Raw genomic sequence first — 26,880 nt, 5'->3', positions numbered from 1 at the left:
TCACCTAACACAGCACTGTTGTTTTAGACACTGAAATGATGATCCCAAAATCCTTACTTAGACAAAGCTTCCACTGAGTCTGAGATAATCTGAGCAATTACAGCTCAGCTAATACTAGCATTCAACGTTACAGCTGACTGTTTAAAATTCATTTCATTAGTATCTGTAAAACTTTATTCCAGCTATGCATACAGCTTCTCTAAAAATCCATCTTGGAAGTCAAGTTTAAAGTGCTATCTCTACAAACCCCACACCAGCTACACTGCTAGCATTACAACAGCTTAAAACATTACAGGTAAAACAAGCTTCACAATAAATAAAAATACTTAAGTTCAAAATATCTGCTTGCCACCAGAGGCAAGCAGAAAGGAAAGAAAGAAATAGAAACATAATAATACTTCTGCCACAGCCCTGGCAGATTCTGTTTTGGGCATTTAACAGTTAAAGAAGCAATGGCACTCTAACAGAGCATTAAAACAAAGAGTTGGCAGCTTCTGAAGGAAAAGGGTTTGTGCTCCACTGTTCCAACTTGTCAGTCAACTCATGCCAGCACCCTTCACGTCTGCCTCTTCTACACACCCTCATTACATGCGTCTGTCTGGACTGATCTGCTCGTCTGTTCAGGGACTCTCCTGAAAAGTCAAAAATTCTGCCTTCCCTCTGCTCTGGAATTGGATTAAATCACCTCAGCTGTTTTTTGCAGCCCCATCAAGAGGCTTTTGCTTATGGTCTCATTTTGTTTTTCTCCACTACTTGTCTGTTTTTGATTTCTAGAATGGAGGAAACTGAATTGCTGAAGGAAAGACTCCAGGCCATAACAGTAAGTGCTTATAGTTATAACTTGCTTTTAAAAATCAGCTTAGAAATAATGTATTAATGAGTTACTGTGCATTTCCTGAAGAATGTTTCATATCAGAAAGAAAAAATACATTCTCTGGAAATTCTTTCATTTTGATCCTGGTTTATAAGCTATTGATCCAAGACAGCTAAGTTGCCTGTACTGATCTTACTACTGATTGTGTTACACTTTCAAATTGAATTTAAAGTAGTGAAAGTATGTGTACAAGCTGCTACTGGACAGTCTAAAATACTATCATCACAATCAAATGTTTGCTTGAAGGACAGCAGGTCAAAAGGCAGATAGAGAATTCCAGAACTACTCAGTTTTACTATCTTACAAAATAGAAAGGTGAAAGATTTTCCTTTCTGCATTGTGGAATTAAACAAAATTGCTGAACTGATGCTCTACATTAAAAAGAAAAAAAAAAAAGAGAAGCTCAAATTAAGCAAATTCCTACCTGTCATTTTCCAAAGGGAGAAAAATAAGGGCTGAGTGAAATTAAAGCTGAAGACTTAAATCTTTTCTGTTTCTGAAGGGGAATCTACTTCAGAAGTCTGTGTTTTAGATAAACTACTGAGTTATTAATATATGTATATGTATATATCAGTTGACTCTGAAAATCAATGGCTAAATCCAAATTCTCCTCTGATTTCATCTCCACTCCAAACTATTCAATTGCCAAAGTATTAAATAGAATTTGGCAAAATTAAAAGCAAAACTTATTAGAACTGAAAGGTGTGAGAACTCAGTATCTACAGGAATTGAATAAGATTGGGATTGTTTTTAATAGATAACAATTGATGAAAAACAAGTAGGTCCATTTATCATATTTACTGATTGAAACCCACAGTAAGATCATTTGAAATTTTGGGGGGGGGGGGGGGGGGAGGAGGTGTTTGGTTAGAGAATTTTGTTTGTTTACTCTAATGGTGTTTAAACCCAACTCTTAACCTGGACTTTGTCTCTAGTGTATGGGCTTAAAAGATAAGAAATGTTTTAGAGCTGCAGAGGAGAAATCAAGGCCTTGCAGTATTTTAATACTTCCTGGTATCTGTCAGAACAAAAGGGGCAGCACTCTGCCAAGGATCTTTGTGCACATAACAAGGTTAGCATCCTTTGGCTGCAACTTTGCTACCAGAGGAATACTGGATTTTATACATATATATATAAAATTAGAAGCCTATGGCAGCTTCCAGTGTCTTACAGGAATTCATGCTTGGATTCTGGCCACAACTTCATTTATTACACCTGCTGCATAAACTATTTGCTCTCTAATTTGGTAGATGTCCATCAATTTGGAACATTTAATTGAAAGAACTCAGGGTATTTGCTTCAGCATACTGCAGAAATGAAAGAGCTTAAAGAAGTTATCATCAGCTTTGAGAATCAACAGTTTGAGTTGTGTAAGAAAATAATACGCTTTGAGTGCAAGTTATTCCATGGCTTTAGGAAGATTTATCCCAAACAACCTATCTTAAAATCTGAAGAGCTACCTTCAAAATGTTCATTGTGTAAGATCTAAAAGAGGATACCAAGGGGCACTTGGGTATACCTAGCAGTAGACAACAATTTCACTAAAAGCTGATTGGTTTCTGCTGTTAAGTGTCTGACTTGTTTACAGCATATGACTCTCACAGCCACTAGGGTGTTTCAAATTCTTTGATATCTTCTGTGTGTAGCACAGCAATAAGCAAAAACCCATTGTTTCCAAATTTTGATACCTCTCATGCTCTGGAAAGAAACACTTTCTCTATGTAGCTTCCCATGTGCTCTCATCGTGGAGAGACTGTCATATCTTAAAATAAAACCATAGTGTTTGCTTGCAACAAACAAACAAGTTGAGGAAAAACAAAGAAGAACCCTTGGCGCAATCCTCTTTCAAATACTCCTTTTATAGGAAAAATGAATAACAGTAGAAACACTTAAAGATTTTAATTACAATATTTCTGCTGTCTTACGCCACTAGACACGCACGTCCATACCTCCAGGTAAGACCTCTCTGTAACCAAGCACCATTTCTTGAAAACGACATGAAAGCAAAACATGTTTGCTAGAACGTGAGCTGCTCTATTGGCTTTAATAGCATATGTCATCTGCTATAGGACCAAGCACACCAACATAGGCATAGCCATGGAAGGGTGCCACAAACTTGCAGACTTGGCACACAAGATAGCCAGAAAGACACCTGTCCGTAGGCGTTTCCGTTTCTTTCAGAAAGGCCCACTTTGAAACATGATTCTTTACAATCAAAAGTGAAGAAGTCCTACATGTTTCAGTAGGAGTGAAAATTAGGACAAAAGATCAAGCTTTAAATTACATTGATGAGCAACAGAAGGAAAGCAACGAAGCAGCCTTTTCCAAATAAGTAAATCATGGCCACATTAACCCAAGAGCATGAGTGAACTTCCATTCAGGAACACAGTGTGGAGTTCAGAGGAAGCATGGATCCCTTAGGTACATAGGGGCAAACATCTACTGCACCGTATGAACAGTCAAAACTTTGTACAGCAGGATGTCATTTGTAGACTATGTTTCACAGAGTGCACTGTAGGAAGTGTCATGTAACGTTCTAAAATTTATTCTAGCAACACAGGGTTTGCATGCTCTACATCTTTTGAATTTAGCTTCTGGCATTGGATCTTCAGCTTTCTTTGACTAACTATACAAAAGACAACATATTTCAATCTATTTTGTATGGATAATTGTGTAATAGGTACTAGGAAAAATACAGATTAAAATACAGCTAGAACACCGAAGGACAAAAGTAGAAAAATTAAGGAGAAAAAATACAGAATGGAAAAGTAGTATATCACTCTAACAAGAAGAACAGACGAAAGAACCCTTTACTGAACAGATTTCTAATTTTACACTCACTTATCATGCAGATGCCTTCAAAATAATTTCTTTCAGTGCAGTATTTTTATGTACTACTTTGCATTTCAAGCTGCAGACTCTTAGCACAAATCTCCACTAGTATTTATTGAACATTTAAATTAACTTGGAATGTTTTTAATACCATAAATCAAGAGTTCATTCTCTGCCTATCCAGAGAAACTATCCTATGAAACCTTATCCAAGACTTTACTTTCTTTAAATATTGTATCAGTCTGTAAATACAAGTTCTTGTCATGCTTCACTCAACTAATGATCAGTTATTTAAAGTCCAATTATACACTGAGATCAGGAATATTTCCTAAGGAAAGGCATGAAGGTCAAAGAACAGATTATATATCTCCAAAACATCAGCTCTTGGATAAACTGTCTCTTAAGAGGGATGCATTAGTCTTCATTCTCATCATCCTAACAAACAAGCCATACTGTTTTTAGCAACAAGTAAACCATTCTGTTCTCTTAAACTGTAGGACAAAAGAAAACTGCAAGAAGAAATTGCACAGAAACGTCGAAAAATAGAAGAAGAGAAACTGAAACACCAGCATTTAAAGGTAAGTTGCTGGGTTTATATAATTAAAGACAGTTTTAAGTTGTTCAACTTGAATAAGAGTTTTGGAATGCAAATCTCCATGCATTTAAGTCATGCTTTTACTATCAAATTTTCAGGGCTTTCTGAAATCTTGGCAGGACTCCATTTGATTCTAATAAGCATCAAGTTTTGGTGATAAATAAATAAATAAAAATCATACTTAAAAGCTAATGTTACTCAGTCACTTTTGTGGTATAAAATGAGATCCAAACCAGAAAATTCACAGCTGAAAATTAAGCCTCACATCTCAGACTGGATATTTTCACTCCCTAATCCTACTACAGCAACCTCACTTAGTATGGAAAATGGCATAATCAGGAGGTATAATTGCACTATTTTATTTTCAGGCAGAAGGAGAAGGAAAAAAAATCCTATTTTTGTTTCTAGAAATAGGCAAGATATGATATTTTAAATACACTATTATGTAGGAGGAGATAAAGTTTTTCAAGAAAGACATAGAATGCAGTATTTAGGGTGTGGCACATCTCATTGAGCATATTTAAAAACATAATCCCCTTCAAAACAGACACCTGCTCCCAGGTTTCATCTACCCTCTCTTTTCTGTCAAGCCAAGTTATGCTATGTTAGTTTACTGGGACAGGCAAGCCAATGAGAAAGGACATCATTCATAGAATTTGCACACATTAGTCACATGAGCTGTGACAACGAACCACAGAAGAGAAGGATCACTTTCCAGAATTCTGGACATTTCCATGGTCTTGTCAGATCAGAGTGTATAAGCATCTTTTTCCTTGAAAGTTACAAGACCTGCATGAAATGTGCTTTCATATTAGAGCTATAACATGGTAAAACACGCACAACCTAGTACTGCACTGAAGATGCTTTACAGCAGAAGGAAATGCTGTCAGCAGAAAAATAAAAACCTGACAGCACCACTGTGCCAGTGCTTCCACAGAGCAACCCTCTCTGACAAACACCTAAAAGTTCTATGTTGTTCAAAGAGTGTTTCTGCTATGTAATGTGTCACTCTTCCAGAAGCAGCTAAGAAAATTTGCGGGATTACATGATATGTAGTTGTGAGCAGCAGCAAACTATTCTAGGAAAATGCAAAAATAACACCAGTGTGTTACATCTGCATTTAGGGAATTTGTTTTCTTGGGTCTAACCTGAAATACACATTTTATTGATTTGATTTCAGTGGATTTGATTTCAATGGATGTTATCAGTTTCTGAGTTTCTGAGGACTACAGTACCAGCCTTGCTGCAGTTTTCACAAGGAATCAGATTTATTTTTTGAGTCAGCAGAACAAAACTTCCAGTTCCAAGCAGAATTAAAACCTCACATTTCCAGGAGTACTTCTTATCACTAAAATCTATACTTTGACTCAGAGAAGATAGCTGTGCTCCCTCTGACTTGGGAGAGCGGTATTTTTTGTGATCAATAAGAATTATACCAACACCAAATTACAAGCACCGACCAGATCAGGTAAAACCACCCTATTAAAATATTTGCAACTTTCATCTGAGCCTAAAATACCATTGCCATGAAGTTGGAAAAGGCTGCCAAGGAAACCCAGAGTCAAGGCTCAAGACTGAATTCTTGAGCAGCCTCTGCTTCCTGCAGATATTCTAGGATCCAGCATTGTGAGACAATACTGTCTTGCAGGGCTAGCGTGTCTGTAAATATTGCTCCTAATTGCTGCAAAATAATACTACCAAGGAGCGCCACGGTTCCCAACAAGACTATTATATCTGCAGTTTCTATCAGAACAGTTGTGTCATGCACAAAGCCAGTAGAAAATATGCATTTAACTCAGCAAGGTTCCATATGCATCCTCCATCACCAGTTGGCCCTCAGTGATAACCTCACATGAAACCTCACAGCAAAAAGACAAGGAAGAAATGTTCTAAATAATTCAGTGTGCAGGAGGCAGGTAGGGACCCCAGCTACCCCTCCAAGCAGCTATGAGAGTAACACAGACTTCTCGCTAGTGCTGGGCAACGCTCTTCCTCAAAGCTGCAATAGTCAAAATCCAATTTAGTCTTCAGTCTTATCCTACAATTAACAAAGCTACATAGAGGGATAAACAGGAAAAAACAAAAACATGGTATCAGACAGCTCAAGTAATCTAAAATGCAAAGAGAAATCAGAGTTAATTAAAAGCCTTATGTGCACGCATTTTCCCTCTTATTGAAGAAGTTTCACTGAAGAGCTCTGGCTCTTCTTCCCCAAGGCAGACCTGGATTTATATTCTCAAGTTAACTGAAGGAAGGGAAAAGAGAAAGAAAGCTTGGCTTACAACCTCTAGCCTACCAATTTGAAATTTATCTCCATTAATATTTCTCTCCCCAAAAGTAACTGAACTATCAAATTACTTTCACATGCAACTGTTGATGTTGTGGAATAGCCATAAGAATCAGTGCGTACAGCCAGATTTTTCAGAATCTGAAGACAGATTACTTAGCTAGACTGTATACATACACATGCAAGACACAAGCTACTACTATACAAAAATCTCCACAGGTGCTAAACAGATCAGAACATAGATATGCGACCTCTGGATTGACCCAAGAGTAGGGATTCTAAACACATAGAAGGTCTGATGGTACGTTAACCAGATATCAACATCACAGGCTTCACATTTTCAGTCCCATCTTCACCAGATAAAATACTTAATTACCCAAGTTCTCTGTAAACCTCAGGAGATACCATTGCATCACTAACTCCCTGTAGATCTCTTCTCCCCATCCCATACAATCTCATTTACAGAAGCTTTTCATCTTTTCCCACCTCTCTCATCATTTGTGTAGCACCCATCAGCCAAGGAACCAGGTGACTTCTGACTGAAGCCTTCTGTTTTGACCCAAACATCTGCTTTACTGCTTTACTAAGTGGTGCTCTTACCTTCAGAAATATTAATCTGCTACAGGTAGCAACTGATACCCTCTGCTTTTTCACTGGATGAAAAAATGAAATTTGACAGTGTTCTTACTGAATTTAAGTCAAAGTTGAAACATGGTGTTTTTAGTTGGTTTTTTTTTTTTTTTTTTTTTTCAGTGGCACTTGCCCCATCACCACTTGCCTTATGCTAGATACAGCACAAAAACACATCTATGACAGCAAGACAAATAAAATAAATTTCTGACTAGCCCAGTTTTTAAAGTACAACTCTATTTTTCCTCATCAGAAAAAGGCCTTACGAGAAAAATGGCTCTTGGATGGCTTCAGTTCTCTCACTCCAAAAGAGCAGGAAGAAATGCAAAAGCAAAATCAAGAGGACCAACAGCAAACTCGTGAGCTGGAAGATGACATTTCCAGGTAGGGCAGTACCGCTGCCCCTCTATCTGAGTTAAAATGGTCCTTCCTTAAAAATCTCTCTCTTCCTTGCAAAAGATTACAGTGTCAGTAAGGGCTAAATAGAAGTGGTTTGATGAGCAGCATAAAGCAATCTGATCAATTTTCCGGTCAACTAAAATTAAGTCCACACTACATAGATTTCTGTGTTGTGAATTTTCTTAAACTGCACAATATTTTGAAGAGTATTCCTTTCGTCATGCTGTACTTGATGGTAAGCCGGCCACAAGTGTGGTTTCACTTTGAGATAGACATTATTAAATCAAAATTTCAAAATAACAGTAATTCACGTAAGAAGTTCTGTTTCAGTAGATCCTGCACAGCTTTTTGTATCTGACTTCTTCCAGAACTCAGCACTTCTGAACAGTACAAGCTGCCTAGCTTGTCTATCACTTGTCTTCTTCTTGCATATCTTCCATACAGTTGTGTTCTCACTTTAACCCCAGAAGTCTGTTGCAGTGAAGGTGGTCTTATTACCTTGATAATAATGCCACTATAAATCTCATTCCATCATGCTGCCCTCCCACACAGGGCTGAATTTGAACCACACAGGCAGTCCCACATCTCCTTCCTTTATTTACTATGGATGTAATTGTGGATGCTTTTAGACAAAGGTAGTTTTCCCAAAAACGGTAAGGCTCAATACACAAACCAGATCCAGGCACACCGACAGGTACTTTCCATTAGCAACCACTGCCAAGTGGAAACATTTCTATTGTTTTAGATTCAGAAAAGAATCATTACCCTTATTTCTTATTCTTTCAGTTCAGTGGCGCCTTCCTCCATACTCTCCCCCCACTGTCCTCCTACACATTTTGGCAAAGTTGTCACCTCCCTCTCTCTAATGCAAATTATAATTCTGGTTCTGGTTTGTCCTATAATTAAGCAGACTTCTTGCTAGAAAACATTTATCAACAGAGCTTTTCAGGTGCCTCTGCAGAATTTTTGTTGCAGCAGTAGAAAACAGACAGTGTGCTCTAGAAAACATCCCCATAGGTGGTGATTATTAAGATGCGAGATGAGTCCCCATGACAGTGCGATCACCAGGAAAAGGAGCTGTGTGGGGAAAGGCTGGCTTCAGAGTGCCAGGGAAGTTGCACAGAGCCGGCAGCTGCTCTGCACCAGCCCACTGGCAGTTCAGCGCTTCTCTGAGTACTAAGGAGGATAGGCTAGATTTTAAAAAAATCCTATGACTTTGAGTAAGAGCTGGATATTTAGCCAAACTCTCCTTTGTGCACTAATAATTTTGGTGAGGAGGGTTTGTTTTTTTGAAGTCATGAACCAGATTTGGTGTGTGGATTGCTGTGGGAAGGATATCAGCAGAATAAAATATAATCCACTCTGCTGCCAATTAATTTGATGATACCTAAGAAAATAAGCAATGCTGCTACAGTGGAGGTCTGTAAATGTTCAAAAGTTTTCCTTTTCAATGGTGTAGACTTCTGCTACATGCATCTCCTTATGAGCACTGAAGTATTTATTTCATCAGGAAAGGTACTAATCTCCAGCATTTAAGTCTAATCTGTTACCTGATAACATACTTTAGGGGCTCATTACAATGACCCAAATCATTGTAATTGAGCTGCCTCCTAGTAACATTGGCAGCAAGTCCTCCCATCCTATTTCTGGGAAGACTTGGAATGCTGGTTTGAGACTTGAAAACCATCCTATGATACTAATCAAGAGAATTCAGCAAAAAGTGCTGAAGATCATATATAGTCATATATAATGCCATTGCAACATCTCTCAGAATCCTGAGTTTCCAGCTATAGTTGAAGAGTCTTTTGATGCTTGTAATTGTTGTTTTGTCTTTAGTTTGGTACTGTTAATTTCTATTTGCACTGTTTCTAGTTTTAATCTGCACCCATATTAAGCCTTACTTTTCTGAATGCAACCATATAAGCTTTTTATAGCCCGAGTAGAATTTATCACAGTTACAAATAGAAAACAGTAATCAAACTAGAACTTCAAAACTGAAAATCTCCTTTAATTTGTAGAGGTACATTAACATCAGGCAAATTTTAGTTTCTCCGTTTTAATTCCAGATTGGAGTTGAGAAGGATAATACATTTCTGAAGTTTACCTGAATTAGAAGCTTCTAAATACTTTAGAAGGTGGCCAAAGGCATTGAAAAGAGTCTAAATGCACTTATGCTTTAAGGAAAGAAAAATAAGAGTGCCAAGCCATTCATTTGTACTTGACTGCTTGCTTAAATGACATGTATATTTTACATATGTATGTACATATGCACACACAAATGTGAGATTTCAAGGGCTGGCTGCAGACTCACTGTGAATGGGAAGGCTGCCTGCTTAGTACTGCATCACATAACCACACAAGTTACACCAAACAAGTATAAGGTGAAGTTCCTGAGCTCGTGAACCTGATATATGCCTAACCCTGTACTAGCCTAACTATAGGAATGTGTCTGATACATCCCTACTTGAATTTTTGCCAGAGACTTGATTGACATTGTCTGGAAAAAAAAAAACCACCTTTTCCTTGTAGGTCAAATGCAGGGATGCCAGTTTTGTTTTGTTACTTGTTTAACTGCCTCTTATTTATAATCCTGCACTTAAGAGAAATGCATAAAGCATCTTTTCCTGCATAATCACACAACTTGGGTCAGAACAAACCTTAAAGCCCGTTTAGTTCTCATCCCCTGCTGTGGGCTGGTCCCACACCACCCACCCACCACATCAAGCTGCCCCCGGCCCCATCCAACCCAGCCTTGGGCATCTCTGAAGATGGAACATCCACAGCTACTTTGGGCAAATGAAAACATAAACAATGTTTTTGTATCTAGATGGCTGAGATTCCAACCATAAACCAGCAATGTAAATAATGATGAAAATGAAATAACTGACTTGCATAACTGTACATTAAATGTTAAATGTTTGATTGCATATGCTGGCCTTTCTCTTCCTACTATAAACACTGTTTGTTTATTTTTCTACGAAAACTTAATGAAACTTCTGAATGTTTCATATTATTTTTAGATTGATTGTTTCTCCATGGTTAACTAAATATTTCCACAACCGCTGCTGTTAATATCAGTATCACCAACTAACTTGTCTTCCCTACAAGCTTCTCCTGGCAAGCTCGCCCACTCTGCTTCCTCCTTGAAATGACTCCTACCTCTAGAAATAGCTCAGATTTATTTGGAGTGAAATGCATCAGACAACTGATGAACATAAAATGGAAAAAAATAACCGAAAACATAACAGAAAATGACATTCTTCACTTTTACAATAAGAAACCTCCCAGGTACAACAAAGTGCTACGTAGCAAGCACTTCCTTCTGTCATGAATGTGTTTTGCAGTACAGCAAACAGAAAATAATTAGTGTTAATTGTCACCAGAAAAAAGTGCACAAAACAACAGCCAAGACAGAGCACAAGAAAAATCTGCATCCTGGAAATGAGAATCAGTGCAGAAATGCACTAATTCCTGACCATGGAGTTAACAATGGGGAAACAGTACTTAAACAATCAGCAGTGGAAAAGAAGTTTATACGACTGTTGCTGAAGTTATAAGAACAGTTTAGATGTTTCTTTTCCTAGCAAGGCCTTTAAACATTTTCAATATTGTTATATTTATTCCCATTACTAAGTAATCTGTATGTCTTAGAGACTTTGACGGCTTTTATCCTCATGCTATACAAAGAAGTTCAGCAAGAATATTTGATTTTAAATATGAAGAATGAAGAGAGAACATACCTTGAGTCACATGAAAACTTCTCTCAGAGCTAGGAGGTTAAGCAGGTTTATTCCTATGAAATATATACACCTATGAATTATACTTTTACCAGTGTTCAATAGTTGTCTGGCATCGGCCTCTACAGAAGCATCTACGCTGTCTTTCCAGGTACCATGCCTTGTTGTTCAGACATACCCAACTCAGTTTCAAACCAGTCAGAGACACAAAAAGCTAATAATATCAAGTCCAAGTCAAGTGAACAGAGTCCAGTAAAAATCACAAAACATAACTGCACCACACTTGCACAATACTTTTGTTGTACCATAGATAGCACTCAAGCTAGCAGAAGCCTGCCTGACTTCACACACATTAAATGAAGTCACATCTCTGAACAAAGTCAGAAATTGCTATACTGTTCATGTATGTACTTGTCAAGCAGTAAAAACAAGATATATTGAGAAGCTCAATGGAATTCTTTCTACCACACCTTTGATTATTAAGTTTCACTGTTGCTTCAGGTAGATCCTGACCACTCTGAAAATTATTCTGTTTTCCAATTTCAATGTAAAAAAAAAAAAAAAAAAAGCTTTGAAGATTTTTTCCCACTACCCATATAACAGCCTGTTTCTCTCTTCTGAGAGAATTGCTTGCAGTTGCAGGCATGTTATTCCCAATTGAGGCACTTCTGTCACCTTCCTAAACAGGCCCCTGTTTTGAAATAATCTTTGCTTGAATGTCAAATAATGTTAGCATTTATGTACTAATCAGTTAGGATTTGGGCATTTCAAGATAAAAGGGAAGGTTCCATTCTTTGTATTGACAATAAAACAGAGTATAGACGGGTGGCCTGTGTCACCTTACAGAGGAGTAGCCCAGCACTCTGGTTGCAGACAGAAACAGCACTCATACCATCTCTTCCTCTCACCATCTTTATATGATAGAGCTTACAGTCTGCCATGTGTGCATGGCTTGTGTCAGGGAACACAGTGAATGAAGAATCAATCCCATTTTATCACTTGATTTTCAGCAAAGAGCATTCATTCTTGACAGAATTAGTCACTAAACAGCATGCTTAGAAATGTACAAACAGCATCTTGTAACTAAGGACTACTCAACTAGTTTGAACGTGATACCTGAAGGCAGGCTAGTGGTAGGTAGACTCCAGAGCTGTTATAAGCACTTGACTCACCTCAAAACATGTAAGGACTTGCTAACCTGCGTTTTCTCCTTGGTCTGGTATCCTGCTATCTGCATTTCATCCGTACACCCTTTTTTCTTCTAGGGTGGCAGTGGTGTCAACTGCAACAGATAAGCTGGTAGCCTGCAGTGGTCAAGTAAACTCTGTAGTATTTCTTAATTCAGCTACTGATTTGGCAGAGGAACCTCCAATTTAGAAACTCAACTTCTAAAGCTCCTTGCTTAACCCAGCTCTGTATTACTTTACTTTCCCCTCTAAAATAACTTACCTTCATCAAAAAGGAGAAACATCCAAAAGATTGATTTCATACAGTAACTACATCATACTTCATTCATCTGCAAGATGCAGCAGCTCCTTCAAAAGATTTAATTTAAATAATAACCAGTGCAGCTGCTAGAACCTTTCAAAACACAAACTGTGATTAACTACAAAAAAAAAAAATACTCTGAATCGATGTTTTTAGGAAGTTTCTAAAGACATAAATGCTGGAAAGAGATTTAAGTCTAACTTTTCCGCTGTACGAAGTCAAAAGGACTTTGATTTCTTTGAATTAGCATGCATGCAAACAATATCCTCTGAAAATGAACCAAAAAGTTATTTACATCTTAATACTGGTAGCATGTATAAAAGAGACAAGTTGTCATTGCAATTCTCCATATGGAGAGAGAGGTATTATTCTTCCTTAGCCCCACTGAGCGGTGAATCAGTCTTTATTCTCTTCCCTCAGTATATCTTTCCAGGATTTTTCTTCCACCTGTGTCTGGCAGCAGTTAGAGTCCAGACTACAGCAAAAGTTAATGATCCTTCAGTTCATTATGCTTCTGAACTTTTAATAAACCATTTTGGCATTATAATATTGCAATCAAGTATCTTGTAAAAATACATTTCAAAATATTAGATACTACTTTATAAGTGCAGAAACATAGTACATTCATTGCCTTAGTTTCTTCCATAGTGTTGCAAGGGTATTTTGTTTTGTTTTGTTTTGTTTTTTTCATAATTTCATCTTGAATATGCTATTGTTCACATCACAGTTTTAAGGTCTGAAATACCATTTTTGTGTTTCAAAAAAAAGATATTCTCACTGGCAGCTAAAAAAAATCTATTGGCACAGCTTCATAATTTTGAGTTTAAAAAGGCAAGAATCACAATGTTATTTGAACACCTCAAATAATCTTAGAGAAGTTAAATAATATTTCTCTGCTGGCTTGCATGTAACTATTGTGTCTGCTTACTGCTATAAAAAGAGGACAGATTTCTTTTACTGATGTTGACTTCGGTAAGAATCAAAGAAGTCAAAACATAATGCTTTCTTTTTCTAGCATTTTGGGATACAGTCTATCATATATTTTTAACTTCAGATACGATCATCTTATGATTAATCGTAGCATCTGTGATGTCATTTCCAGTTGCCTTAAGCCTACACTCACCCACTTCTGACAGATTCAAAAACAATGAGGGAATTGTTTCAGTCAAATACAGAACATTCTGAAATTTGCTTTTGTTTTTTTTTCTACTTAAGTTAAAAAAAAAAATTTCCAAAAAAAGATAGTGATGAATGAGGATACTGAAGCTATACAACAGGAGATCTAGTTCAAGTTCCAGCTCAGAGCTGAATTAGGCATTTGATTCTGGATGGAGAAGCAACTTCCATGATTACCAGGCTACAACACAAGCTTCTATCTAAATCTCAACAAACATATGCCTCTGCAGAATGAACGTCTTAACTACAAAAATGAAAAAACAGGTTAAGGGACACCTACCTAATGTAATTGCCTTAGTCACATCAGAGAAAAGAACTTGACCAAGATATTTTACCTTAGAGGTGTGCTTGAATAGGCATAGATTTCTCCTTCTCAAATTTACAGAGACAAGATATTTTGTCCCAGACCTTCCTGACTAGAAGTGTTTCATCAAGCATCTCAGTGCTAAGAAAATGAAAATGTTAGTTAGTAAGAGATACCTTAAAAATTTTACTTAGTGTACAAGAAACAGTATAGCATAGCGTAAGCATATAACAAAATGAGGAGAGAAAGAAAGGAGCTGTAGCCCCTGTTAAATAATATACAGGTCAGTGGCCCAAAAGAAATTGTCTGCTGAGGTTTAATCTTTTACATAATGAGAGTTTTTAAAGAAAATAACTCCTGAGCCATGTGTTGACTGACAAGATACTTCTGATTTGTAGTACTAAATGTGACTGATGAACCAAGTCCTGAACATCATGCTGTTCTAGAGAACTTGGAGTTAGTGTATTTGATATTAAGTTATAGGCTTGTAGTCTTTGTAAAACACAGTCACACTGACAAGACTTAGCTGCAGTCAGAAAACAAATGAACCATTAAAAGTTGTTTCTTAATGCAGAAAATGTCACATAAATGCACATTTAGAAAGTGGTTATGAACACCTGATGCGATATGTCAATGCCTATATGAAATACCCGATTTCTCATGCAAATGCATTTGTAATGCTTGTGTGGATATTACTTGAGCAGACACTGCAGACATGAACCTTCCAGGCTGCTTGTCCTTGATAAATTAATCCATTGCAGCTTACATTACTACTATTTTGCTGAAAATGAATGCTTTCCAGAGACATAATTCGAGCACTTTGCCAGAGAATCACATACACAAAAAGTTGATCAACAGTTAGAAAGCACCTGCGTGGTTGCAAATGTTTTAGCTCATAAACCTGAAGTGAAACTCTTAAAGCTAAGTGATTTTAAGCTTTTTAGACTAGACAAAAGCCTGTGTTGCTGTGAGAAATGCTGCAATAACTCTCTCAATCTCCCTCCCTCCAGCTGCATGTCAGTATTATCTTGCATTTCTTCATCTCCAGAATCAAGCTTAAGCTTTTCATCAGGCACTGTTACATTCATTTTCTGAAATCCCAGAAATGACATTCACATATGCAAAACCGTAGAGACTTACCTTGCTGACTTTGAACCTATCTTCAGAGAAAGCCCTTTACCACTCTGGGTTACTGAGTTTTCATACTAGAAAGTTAGTTAAGTGCTGTTTTACCTAATTTAGTTCTACTAAGAGTACTTGCAGATGGTTGTTTTTTTTTTAATCAAACAAAGCCTTGCTATATCAGCATAATACCCATTTTCTCTCTCAGAAATATGGATGCCACGTTATTTCAATGGATAAAGGTGGTTCTGGTGGAATTGCAGCTTCTATATTGCCTACAACATTCCTTTGCATGATCCTCCTGAATTCAGTTTAATTTGTATACTAAAACATCACTAGAGGTGATCTACTATAACTCTTTAGCTCTTGTCTACATTTACAATTAAACAATTTCTATTTTTTGATGCAAGCACACATGCAGAATGAAGAAACAAAGTCATAACCCTAGTGTCAGTAACTAGATTTGTTTCCTATATCATAATTACGTGGGAGAGAATCAAATTCCTTGAGACAATGGAGAGAGAAAATTTGCTTAAAATGAGGAAATCCTGTGAGGGTGTATATATTCCTTACTTATTCCCAAATGAAAAATACATAATTTCGGCTGCTGCTTTCAGAAGCAGCTCAGAAGGAGCTCAGAAGGGGTTCTGAGCTCTGGGCTCAGAAGGAATCTGTAACACTTTTTTTTTTTTTTTTTTTTTTTTTGAGAGAGAGAGAGAATACCATCTCTGTTTTTTCTAAGGCATGTGAAATTCTAAGCTGATTCCATATCAGAGTGAGATTTACAGCTAGCCTTCCTAATGTCTGCATTCAACATTAACTGAATCTGCGATATTGCTCTCTACCTGGTATTAAATCAAATTGAATTGCAATTGCAGACTGGAGAAGGAAATAGAGGCCCTTGAAAAAGAGGAAATTAAAATCTCAGCTAAGGAAGAAGCTATTTTAATGAAACTTAAATCAGTTGAGAAAACAACAGAAGACATAATCAAGGTAAGTACCGAATTTACTCAAGACATAGAATGCACTAGACATTCATCATCATAATTAAGGAAACAAGAACTAGCTAGATCACGAGTGGTCATGAAATTTTTTCTGAAGCAGCAGTAGTTCAAACACAAAGAAGGGCTAAGAAATTATACTGTTCAAGTGCCCATGTTTCCATTTGCACTTTGGGACAAGGGGTGGAGGTCAGAAAGCAATTCATATTACTCATTCATAGCACATAACAAGAAAATAGCACTGCCACCAATCAGCCACATCACACCACAGCAAAAGATAGTCATAGTGATGCAGAGATCAACTTACACTCCTTCAGGCAATGTGACCGGTTAAACCTCATCGTGCTTTCCCCTCAGAGAGGGGAGAGTGAAACACTACCTAACATTATCATTCACTTTCGTCTAAAGGTCATTTTGATATTTCAAAATCTCAAAAAAACAAGTACTGATGAAACTCAGCTTCATTTCTCCAGTTCTTCTTAACAATACACACATGCACTTTAAAAATAAGATGAGAGTTACATAACTGGAACATCAACTTGTAGCCTTTGAGAATCACTGAAGACAAGCAGCTCAGGCCACAGTGTGTGGCTGTCTCACTGGTTAACTTTCTAATGCCCTATCTTACTTTGTGTGACTTGAGATCATATTGGGAAAGATGACAAAAAAAATTCTTTCCCACATGCCATGCTCCAGCTGAGCAGATTCCATCCTTAGGTACCTCTCATCATGAAGTCGTGTATAACTAGGCAGTGTTTTTCTTTACCTCACAGTTTTGAAGTTGACTAATCCATATTTATCATCAATGGTTCTCTTCCCTAGTCTGTGAAGACCGAAAAAGCAGGATTTGAAGGAGGTACGTTTACTCAAAAAACAACTCAAAAAAAGATTCTTATAGAAACCAGTAAAAAATGAATTAATAGTGGATCTCATTGTGGATCTTCTTTATTCAGTGGCAGCAGACTACATATATGCCAACATACCCGACCTTCCCAAGCATTTCAGACCCTCTGCACTGAGAAGGGCAGGGCATGCTACCACCGATGACGAAGAAAAGAGAAAAGGTACTGCTCAGCACTAACTGCAGCGTTTGCAAAAGCTTCCTAAACCTTGATTGTAATGACCTTAAGGAAAGAATAAGTTTTAAAGTATCAATACAGGGCAATGCTCTTCTCAATGAAGCCATATTATGTTATCAGTGATGTTATCAAAACTGAGAGGTGGGATGCTGGTGCACAGCTTGCACCTTTGAAACTGAGACCAAATGTTTTCAACACTGACACTTCCCTCTGGTAACTCATTCCTCTACCTATCATAACTTTTAGTTTCCCCTTTCACGATTTATAACCCATGGGGTAGCCAGTATCAAGTTATTATTTCTTATCAATTAGAACACTTCATAACCCCTTTGAGTGCCCAAAACTAATGTCGCATGTCAAGGTTTTTCAATTGCTATTGCCAACTACACCACTAGAAGCCAAGGTTAAATCTGGCTTTCTCAGTCAATCACATCACAAATACTGCCATCTAAGCAACTTATTTTTCCTCAAGAAGTAGATCCAACAAGAAATATTTTCTCCAGTTCAAGTTTTGACAGGATAGAAGAGGGGGATTCAGAATGAGAACCTAGTATATTGGTTACAGATGTTACACTTTTATATGTTTTCCAATTCAGTCTGACATTTATTCTCCATCAGTCAGAACTCTACTGTAACATCTCCCAGCTGCTTCATTATCAGATTAAGTACTTGTTTCTTTCAACAGCATTGTTTGCAATGGAAATGAAAGTTGAAAAAGACATGAAGACAGGTGAAAGCACAGTGTTGTCAACGATACCTCTTCCCTCAAATGAGTTTAAAGAGACAGGAATTAAAGTCTACGATGATGGTAGGAAGTCAGTATACGCAGTGTCCTCAAATGGCAGCACAACGCAAAATAGGATGGATGAACTTGCTCCTGTTGAAGTGGAAGACCTTTTAAGGCAGGCAAATGAAAAAAATTCCCAGTCTCCCACAGAGTATCATGAGCCTGTGTTCGCAAACAAGTTTTGCAGGCCAGTTACTCCTCAGAAAGACAAATTAATCCCTGGACTGAAAATGGAAGACCCACACAAAAGAGAGATAAATGGACTCAGCAGTCAGACAGAATTTTCCCCTGTGACAGAATCCTTTATACAGCAACCTAAAGAGAATGGGCTTAATCTTCAAAAGATAACACCAAAGTCTCCCTCTCCAATACTTTTGGATCCAGAGAAGAAAGTACGTGTTAATCCTGAGAACAAGATGCTAGATAATGAGAAAAGTGCTACTCATGAGGAATTAAAAACTTATCAGAATACAACAGAAAGACATGATGGAACAAGGCTTTTAAGTTCCTGTCATCCTAATGAAGCACCCCCTGCACCTCAAGATGAGGAAGATGTTCATTACCGCATGGTCCAAGCTGTGCCATGTTATGTGGATGATTCAGAACCAGTTACAATGATTTTCATGGGTTATCAGCGCATTGATGAAGATGACACAGAAGCAGACCAGAAGTTGACAAGATACGATGGGGTTATCCGTGCAGAATTGGTTATCATTGATGATGACGATGATGACAGCAAATCTGAAAAACCATCATATCATCCTGTTGGCCATTACAGTCAGGTTTACCAGCCACCAAGCAGGAAAACAACCGAAGTCACACAGACAAACGCCGTGAGCAGCCTAGGCACAAACATGAACAATGCACCCCACAAAAATTCCATCTCCCTACAAGAACAAGAGGAACGCTTAAGCTCACCTACAGACCGTGTTCATCTTCAGAGCCAAGTGTCTGGAGATGGTACTGAAGATCCTTCACTAACAGGTAACAGAAAAAGAAAAGCATGCCGCTGCTGTTCACTTATGTAGCAAAGTGACACTGTTCTATCTGTTAACAGACACTTCACTTCAGTACTTCATGTAACGGACCAATACACAATTGTTAATCATTTCTTTGCTCTTTTGTTAACAAATTCTAATCTGCATTTTAGTACTGCTCAGTTTCATCTTCAGCAATGCACTAGTTATCATATCAAATTTTGAGGAGTGATAACTACCACCAATATCAGAAAAGAATTTGTGATTTTCAGAGATTAGAAGTGGTCCTACTTAAAGTTACAATTAAAGGATTCATTAATACTACCTCAGTTAGAAGGATAGTTTTCATTTCTACTAGATAACTAACAGCACTGCTTCTTAACACTGTTTTTACTGCAAATTTTTTGTGCCTATCTGCATTCTGTGTATTTCCCACAATCTAAATTGCATGTTAAATCAGAAAGACTGTTTAATAACAAGCCATACTTTGCATTTTTTTCTGAAATCAACATTTCCAGCCTTGCCTTAACAATACCTATGCAAGTTTTAACTTTCTTTGTTGACTTTAACTTAATCTTTATAGGTTCTGAGAAATGATGAAAGTTTACCTCCCTACATTTGGTTAGTCAACAGTATTATTTCTTAACACACTTTTATTATCTATTCACATTAAGATGTCTGTTTCTTACTACTAAGTTTTATAATAAAAGGCTGAAAGAATAATAGCAAGAAAGATTGAAAGAACAATAGCATGTTTATGCTGCATTTTAAAGCATATAATTAAACTGCATTTAAGAGTATTTACAGATCAGAAGATTGCAGAAAGATATATTTCACACTAAAAAAAAAAAAAAATGCTGTAGTTGAAATACAGGGATCCCAGAGGTTCTGATTCTATATTCTCTTCCTCTGTTCTCTTCATGTGTATATTCTCAGTAATTTTTCAATTTAGAAGCAAAAGTACAAGGCCCTGCCTAGAAGCCTGCCTAGTAGTAGCAAACTAGTGCTCATTTACAATAAAAGCAAAGCCAAAAATCAGGTGGGCATTGGATATCAAAGGAATTTCAAGTATTTGTGCAACTGTCTGCATTGATAGGGAAAAAGCTGTTAATCAGTGCTCTCAAATTAGGAGCATCAACAATGTCATGCACAATACAGCTTTAAATACTCCAGTAGTGCTGCCCAGCACTTCTAATCAATCAGGACACTGCATTTTTCTATCACTCAGAAGGACCTTTGCTTCCCTCAAGTACCAATTCTGCTATCTGTGCACTTCCCCAAGTCCCCTAGAAGCAAAAGCTGTTGCCAGCAGTCCTGTACCAGCAGCTGAAAGCAACAGTGGCCAGCCACAGGCAAGATACGCCTTTCCACCAACTGCTTCTGCCCATTATTCTTGGGAGTCCATCTCTTAATTACCCCCCATTGCGTATCTATAGACAGAATAGAGAATCAACGCCCACCATCCAGAAGCTGGTTGCTAGCAAAACAATTCATCCTACAGCCTCCTCTGTGGAACACACCCTGGGAAAGAGGTTTCCAAGAAGTAACCACAAACCAGTACTGCAATGCAATGGAAAGCACAACAATGCCAGCAGAGCAACAAAGTCCTAGGCTGCAGCAAGGGAGGACTTGCTCAAATGCAACAGCCCTGGGCACAGAAACAAAGAAAAAAAGCTTTCAGAAAGCCTCAGGTAGGCAGGGATCTCCAGTGAAATAACCTTACCTCCATTACCAGCCCTTACATGAGGTCTGGAAGGGGTGGATCCTGGTCACTCAGGGTCATTGCATGCACCTGAGCTTCCCTGGGATGGCCCTACCTTCCACCAGATGCTCAATCACTTGTGACTTAGCATTTCTGCTACAAGTACCATTCAGACAAAATGAGAAGTTAGCTGAGCACCACTGCCTGTAAGATTCTTTGCCTATTTTTATCTCCCAGAAAAAAAACTTTTGAAGCTTCATTTTTCCCTTCCACTCAGTCTCTGAACAGTCTTTTTTGGAAATTTGTGGAAAACTAGTGCTGACTTTAGAGGAAGAGGTAAACCTAGCAAAAATATTTGGAAACTTCTATCAATTCCTGTTGTTCTTACCCACTTATTTACAAGTACTACGCCAAAGAGAATACAACAATTTATGAAAAATCCTGGTTCGAATTAATAGTAATTAAGGCAATGACATCAAAGCAAAAAAACACCCCAGTATTCAGCACTGCCTCCAGCTGAGTGCCTTGAAGTGCCCACTGGCCTATGGAACTAAGTCATATTCCCCTTTGCCCCTCCCACCTATTTATCATCACTTCTCATCAGGGCATTTTGATCTGTGGAAAAAGCCAGGAAATGACTCAATTTTTCCTAAGCAGTCCCATAATCCTATTGCTACTTCTAAAAATGAAACAAAACCAGGAAAGCCTCTTACTTTTAGAACAATGTATGACAAAGCATTGTTTCTTAAGAGAAATAAACTGTTTTCAAACCACTCACTGATGCTTCAGCCTACCAGGTTCACCCTGAACACCACCAGTGAAGAGGAGGTAAATAAGATGATTTTTGGCCCCTCATCCTTCATTCCTAAAACAGCAAGCCATTGAACAAAAGTAATCCTCTCCAAAAATCTGAAAGGAAAGCTTTGGGAAGCAATTGTAGCATTTTAATATTGAATAGACACTGAAGGCTCTCAGAAGGAATGGAAAGCAAGAAAGGACAGGATAGGGAAGATTCCCTTATCTGGCAATCCTGCTTTGGAAAAGAAATGAACCTTCAGAGGAAGTTACTGAAAAGCTAGAGCTAGTGAGGGCAAAGGACAACTAGGAAGTAGAGAACATGTTCCATGTACCGGTCTAGACAGAGAAATTATGGGATCAAATAAGGAGTTTTCAGCATGGCCCCAAGGTGGCAGACAAGTAGGACACTCTTTCATATGGTAGCAATTTTCATTTCCCTATAAGCTTGGTACACACTTTCAGAAATACCAAAGAGAGAAGGATGGACGTGCTATAATTATCTTGTTAGCATTTCGTTTTATTAGAATGTATTTTCTTTGTATTTAAGTAATGCAAATATTTTGAAGATTAAATATTCACTAGGGAAAATAAAAGCCTTTGTGATGGAACAAAAGCTAGCATAATGGGTTAACTGGAAGAAAAAAAACTGAAGCTGAATAGGCAGGAAAGCTCTCAGACAGTATACAACATTGTCTCATGTGAAGTGAAAGTGCAAGGCTTTTGGCAGGTATCTGGTTACATAAGCTAGCTTTATCACTGGAAGTTATGCAGCCTTGAAAAACTGTGCAACTGCTCCATTTGTGCTAAGAACTATGCAAGAAAACTTTTTAATAAAGAAAGAGTCTGTACACCACTTTCTTTTGTAGTGCTCTAGAAGAAGGCAAGACAATCAATAGTCCAGGGGCACATTTTTAAATGACATATCAGTCAAATTTTTCTCTCAAACCAACAATCAAGATTCAAACTCTCTTGAATTCTTTGGTCTGCAGACAGTACTCAGTTCTGTAAGAGCCAAGCTTAACCTCTCCGGCCCCATGACATAAGCTTACACACAGGTGTTTGTTGTTGCAAGTCACAGAAGCTTCAGTGATAAAAACAAAATTTGAGCTGGACATTTGTTGACCTACATAAATCAAGTAAACAGCTGCTTTGACCTCCTTGTGTCCCAGTACACAGAATGTAGGGAAGAGGTGCTATTTTGGGGGACTCTTCAAACTACCAGGTCAGAGGGCTGAAGATTATTGCCACTGCATTCTCAGATCAACAACTTTGTGGGGGAGGCTCTTGCGTATCAAACAAAAGCATTATATTGCTGTTCTAAAAATAACCTTAACATTTCATCATCTGCCCTGCACTGTCGCTTTCGAACTAACCTACCTTATATCCAGCTACAGACTATAGCCATACTGATGTTTATACGGATAAATTACTCTGTCAGATTTAATTCAGGAATATGACTATCTGCCACCCTGACTCACTGTGCCAGGAAGAGGAAAGTTCTGTGAATATCAACATAAAAGAAAAAGGTTTCCAAGCAGTTACAGCTCCTGCTGAGGAGTTTAGTTTAAACAAAGGGTTTGTTTAATTATTCATGCATCCTTTTAATCTGCCAGCATCTTGTAAAGGACAATACCATCTGTCTGCAATGTGTTAGTGAAGGTAGCAAACAAAACAGGAGAGCTGTGCTAATTTTCAAGTAGCAATAATGGGATATTTTTTTCTTAAATATGTGCTCACTGCCATAAAGTATCCAGAACTAATGCCTTCTACTAATTTCTTTCTGTAACACTAAAACAATGCTTATTCTGCTGGATTCACCATTGGAGGTATGTGTATTCTTCATTATTCTAAATACAGTGATTTAGTACCAGAAATAGAAAGTTTGACTTAAAATAACAGTGGCTTTGTTTTCTTTTTTTCAGCTCTGAGGATGAGAATGGCAAAGCTGGGGAAAAAGGTGATTTAACAGCTGTATGACATGGAAATAGAAATACTCAAAGCAGTGCAAAGCTAAGGAATTTCTTCAATATACATTTTGGATCTTAGTGCCTAGTGTTTTGCTCCTGTTTTATACATCTGGGTTATTTTGCACTTTGCATAACCTGATGGACTCTAACAGACTGTTAGTTTTGACCAACTGTGCCACGTAGACATAAATGAAATCTTGAATTTTTAAAGGTAATAGAAAGTTACCCAAGATCATAAATGCAGTGTATATCCAAGCGGGAACATAACCTATCTCCACAGTCAGAAATACATTGTTGCTACACACATAGCAGATAAAACCCTCCTCCAGGGAATTTCACAGGATGCTGTTCCTTTTAAAGCATACTGGTCTGATGTTTGATTGAAAATGATGTGTTCCAACCTTAGTTTTTAACTAATGTTTAAAAAAAAAAAAAGTATGAGGGATAGAAGCCAGAAAAAGTGTCTATATAAAAGCTGATTTCCAAGCTTAGTATCTTGTCCAAAATTTGAAGCATTCCTTTTTAAGAATAAAACAATATAAAAATAGCAAAGCCTACATTTAAGTATTTAGCCATGTTTCTAGAGCACCACAGCCCACCCATCCTTCTCCTTCATATAGGACAGTAGAGCAATCCTAAAATCCTGTTCTCTTCCCCACATCACATGCATGTTTCCTGCTCATACCTCACAGACCCCATGCATAACGCTATAAACAGCCTGACCTCCCAGGCATGGCTTCACCCCCTAGCTCACTACGCTAAGTGTTACTTTTCCAGAAAGCTGGTTGCCAGACAGGCAGTGCTTGTCAGTCACTAACTTACTGCTTAGTCCACAGGTTTCATCAGCCAGGGAAGCTAAAATTAGTGCAGATCTCCCATCAGAAACCAACTTGTCAATGGCTTGTCCTGCAGCTGCAACAGGTCTGTTCTGGGGGCAGCTGCTGCTGGGTATGGGTCCCACCATGCAACATGGTCATTCTTTCCACAATGGAGGAAAACTACAGAACTTAGAGCAGCCATAAGATATAATGACACATAGGAAAGTCACATGCTAGTTATTTTTCTAATACCAGGTTCTTGGGAAAAAAGTGCCTCATCACTCTACATCCTTCTATTCAAATCAGTCTGATAGCATTACTTTTGGTAAGTCTTAGGCTGGTTTGAATTGCTAAGTGGATAAAGGTCCCTAATCTACCAAATAACAGAAATATCTACCAAATAACAGAAATATCTACCAAATAACAGAAATATCTACCAAATAACAGAAATATCTACCAAATAACAGAAATATCTACCAAATAACAGAAATATCTCCTTCGCTTGCCTTCCTTGTTTCAAAGCAGGAAACTGAAGCTGCTACCTCATACTGAGGCACAACAGTAGTAATCAGCTGACTTATAGCCTCTAAGTAGGTGGTGGTCCCAGTCTGAAGTAGACAGCGAGCAGACAATCTCAGATTTTAGGAACTGTGAAAGATGGTTACCTGGAGATGGAAATAGTAGATGAATAAACAATTACATTTTCTCTACATCTAGCCTGTCCTTATTTGTTGTAGAAATTTTTTCTTTCCTCTTTCTTTGAAGACATTTGTTTTCCCATTACTGCTTAGTTCTGACAGTTACACTCAGTGATTTGCTTTTGTTTTAAGATGCATCTTAGAGGTTCTCAATGGGATACCATTTGGACAGCAGGAAAAAGTGACACAGGTAGCTTTTATAACAGAAGCAGACTGATTTGGGCGCTCATTCTGCATTCCCCAGTAATATCCTTAAACAAACACAATACAGAAATGGTTTAAAAGGAAGGAAACTGAGAAGATATCAGAACTGTGACTATTAAGTAAACTGTCAGGTAAAATTCAGTTCCAAAAAACAGGAAGAAGTGTAAAAACACCATATACGGCACAAGCTGGTTTGTTACTACCAACCTCTTGGGTAGTGGAACACCTTTGCAGAATTTTAAAATTGTAGATTGGCTTCTGGCTGGGTGGGGGGCTTGTGGGGGTGGTTCTTCACTTTTCCTGTGTCTATTCTGCTGTACCACTCCTTCAGAGAAATGTGTGGAACAGCTCTACCTTTCACACATACATGCACCTTAAAGCTTAGGGTCATACTGATCTAAGAATTTCTCAGGAGTACTAGCGGATCATCCCTTTTAACCATCTTTCAGTCTTTCTTTTTCACAGTCAGAAATCACTGAGTCTAATTTGTGCAGTGAAATGCAGAAGGAGTTTAGTTCTTGCTCCATGATAGTCACTCATCTTAAGTTGTTTGGGAAAAAAAAGATGTACACGTGTAAAGCACAGCTTACTTCCAAAAGAAGGCAAGTCATTACTGTTCCAGCAGAGCTTAAGCATGGACATTATGTCTATCTGTATGAACTGGTTTGAATCTAAAGATTCATTTATTTAATAAAGCTTGAGAAATATTATATTTTATCTGGAAAGACTTCCTATTTTGGAGGCTGTTTACATGCCTGAACTTTACACTGTGAGCAAAATGAAAATGTTATTTGAACAAGAGCGCCACACAGTGTTACAAATAATGATAGAAAACAACAGGCAAGATATCTCTAGCCTTCTCAAACCTGAATAAAGAAAAAACACTGACATTATTACACTCAATACATGTCTCTACATATGGTTTTCGGCAAAAAAAAAAAAAAAGTTTAGTGTTTGGCATTAAAAATGTTTTCCTGTCTTTGTTCATCTTCCACCCAAACTTCTACTTGCAAAAAAAAAAAAAGAAAAAGAAAAAAAGATTTCAAGTACAGCAAAGCAGCAATAAATTCAAACACATTTAAGCAATTTGCACCACCTAGTTTTCTTTGAAACATATTCAAGAAACATTTGTAGTTGTCAAGAGCAGATGAGGAATATTTTGAGGTGAATTTCTACTTGACAGAGAGAATTTACCAATCTAGAAGGAACCAATCTGAAATATGATATCATTGATTTGTCATCAGAAGCTTAACCCAAGACTAGAAACATCAAAACCTTGATCTTTTCATATGAACTTCTCTCAATTTTAGCAGGACACCTTTATGAAGAAAAGCAACAGGAGTCTCCTTCTAAATAATATTAAGCCTCTAGAACAAAATTTCCTGCTACCTGTTTTTTCCATCAA

The 26,880-nt window shown here is 37.7% G+C and overlaps 1 protein-coding gene across 3 annotated transcripts in view; it reads left to right on the top strand.

Moving 5' to 3' along the window:
- The window catches only part of PALMD (palmdelphin), a 47,694-nt gene extending 22,411 nt beyond the window's left edge, over positions 1 to 25,283 (top strand). Inside the window, exons 2-9 of one of the 3 annotated variants that reach the window (XM_085231997.1) lie at positions 775 to 820; positions 4,204 to 4,284; positions 7,472 to 7,602; positions 16,323 to 16,437; positions 17,268 to 17,301; positions 17,399 to 17,509; positions 18,210 to 19,295; positions 23,711 to 25,283. In XM_085231997.1, coding sequence (XP_085088123.1) covers positions 776 to 820; positions 4,204 to 4,284; positions 7,472 to 7,602; positions 16,323 to 16,437; positions 17,268 to 17,301; positions 17,399 to 17,509; positions 18,210 to 19,295; positions 23,711 to 23,754 — 1,647 coding nt within the window. In that variant the 5' untranslated portion in view covers position 775 and the 3' untranslated portion in view covers positions 23,755 to 25,283. Of the gene's footprint in view, positions 1 to 597; positions 821 to 4,203; positions 4,285 to 7,471; positions 7,603 to 16,322; positions 16,438 to 17,267; positions 17,302 to 17,398; positions 17,510 to 18,209; positions 19,296 to 23,710 lie in introns of those variants that run through there. The other 2 variants (XM_019618495.3, XM_019618496.3) reach the window with 2 other exon arrangements.
- Positions 25,284 to 26,880: the final 1,597 nt, after the last annotated feature.

The sequence above is a fragment of the Meleagris gallopavo genome, chromosome 10 (assembly GCF_905368555.1).
Source record: "Meleagris gallopavo chromosome 10, MGAL_WU_HG_1.1, whole genome shotgun sequence".
Classification (NCBI taxonomy): domain Eukaryota; kingdom Metazoa; phylum Chordata; class Aves; order Galliformes; family Phasianidae; genus Meleagris; species Meleagris gallopavo.
Note: the sequence above shows the minus strand (reverse complement) of the source record. Positions and strands in the feature narration are given on the sequence as shown.